The 1414-nt window shown below is 33.7% G+C and overlaps 1 protein-coding gene across 1 annotated transcript; it reads left to right on the top strand.

Annotated features, from left to right (window-relative positions):
• Positions 1-483: 483 nt before the first annotated feature.
• On the top strand, positions 484-967 carry LOC130506026 (uncharacterized protein At4g04775-like). Its single transcript, XM_057000628.1, has 2 exons — positions 484-651; positions 722-967. Exons 1-2 carry the CDS (start codon positions 484-486, stop codon positions 965-967), a joined length of 414 nt encoding a protein of 137 aa, XP_056856608.1.
• The last annotated feature ends 447 nt before the right edge of the window (positions 968-1414 follow it).

Here is a 1414-nt window from a genome sequence, read left to right as displayed (position 1 = left end):
AATGTAATATCGGCCACACATTTTATATAAGTCAGCCATAACTTGTTTCAATAACTCAGCCGTAATTTTATTTTGAAACGCATTGTTTCTGTTTCTGAATGTTATGTCGGCAACATATCTAATATAATTAAGGTATAACTCAGCCATCATTTTATTTAAATAAGTCAGACATATCGTATTTAAATAACTCAGTCATCATTATATTTAAATGACCCAGCTTCGATTTAATTTTAAGAGGCCGTATATGGGAAGTTCCATCATTATGCGCGTGGGAAAATTTGGCTGCCATGATAATATCGAGACTCATTATTACGAGTTTTTATATATATGGCTGGCACGGATGCATATTTCATTTATAATATCGAGACACTGATATTATATTGTATTTTATATATTTAATAGTATTATATCTGTGATGTCGTATCTCTTCTTACAAAGTAAAACTATTTTTAGTTTCCAAGGACTTTGAAATCTATTTTAACAATGTCTTCCTCATCCTTCACCTCAGGAAATTATTACAGACGACGTAGGAATATAGAAAGAGGAACGCCGAAAGAGTGTTGGTGTGGTGCACCATCTGACATTTTTACATCTGGAAGCGAAACAAATCCAGGAAGATTGTACTATTGCTGTGCAAAAGGATATCATAAGGTTAGTTCTGGTTCTTATTTCCTATGTTCGGAAACGTAATACTTAAATCTGGTTACATTGGTGAAAACAGAGTCATTTATTCAAATGGGCGGATGAGTGCTTGGTGGAAGATGTTGAAGATATTAAGGCAGTGATAAATGGCATGAATAGAGACATCTCGGAGTTGCGAGTTAACGTTGGTCGGTTGGCGAATGGAGTAAAGACAAAATCTGAGAGAAAAGGAGGCGAATGTTTGAGTGAGGGTCGGTGTTTGAGGAATGTGGTTGTTTGTGTGGCTGGAATGGCGATACTTTGCTACTACTACTTCTCTATTTAGTCATGTTTTGTCATCATAAGTCAGCTTTCGCATGTTATGTAACTCAGCCTTTGTTAACTTTTAAGTTGTTTTAACTCAGTCGTATGTAAACAAAACTATGCGTTTATTAATATATAACTCAGCCGTTAAATCAAATTGATAAAAGCGAGAATGTTTTGTTACCTCTGGTAACTGAGACTTATCGTATCTATAACTAAGCCGCGTCGTAATTTGTAAGTCAGCCATACCACAAACTTACCCTAAAATTGAAAAATGTAAATATAACTCAGTCTAGTCGAGTAGTAACTCAACATGTTTTAGTATAACTCAGCCGTAACTCAATCATACTTTCAATTATCAAAGATGAAATGTTTATACTTTAAAATGTTATATCTAAACTCCAATTATCAATTTCAAGTGAATATGTAATCAACTGAATGTGTATACTCTATTGAATTAACGAGTTTA

The sequence above is a fragment of the Raphanus sativus genome, unplaced genomic scaffold (assembly GCF_000801105.2).
Source record: "Raphanus sativus cultivar WK10039 unplaced genomic scaffold, ASM80110v3 Scaffold2816, whole genome shotgun sequence".
NCBI classification, from domain to species: domain Eukaryota; kingdom Viridiplantae; phylum Streptophyta; class Magnoliopsida; order Brassicales; family Brassicaceae; genus Raphanus; species Raphanus sativus.
This window is presented reverse-complemented; position numbering and strand designations above follow the sequence as displayed.

Bases quoted from the DNA above. Each gene is read 5' to 3' on its own strand.
- LOC130506026 (XM_057000628.1), top strand. From the start codon at position 484: ATGTCTTCCTCATCCTTCACCTCAGGAAATTATTACAGACGACGTAGG. The intron at 652-721 runs GTTAGTTCTGGT...TGGTGAAAACAG, and splicing joins GTGCAAAAGGATATCATAAG to AGTCATTTATTCAAATGGGC.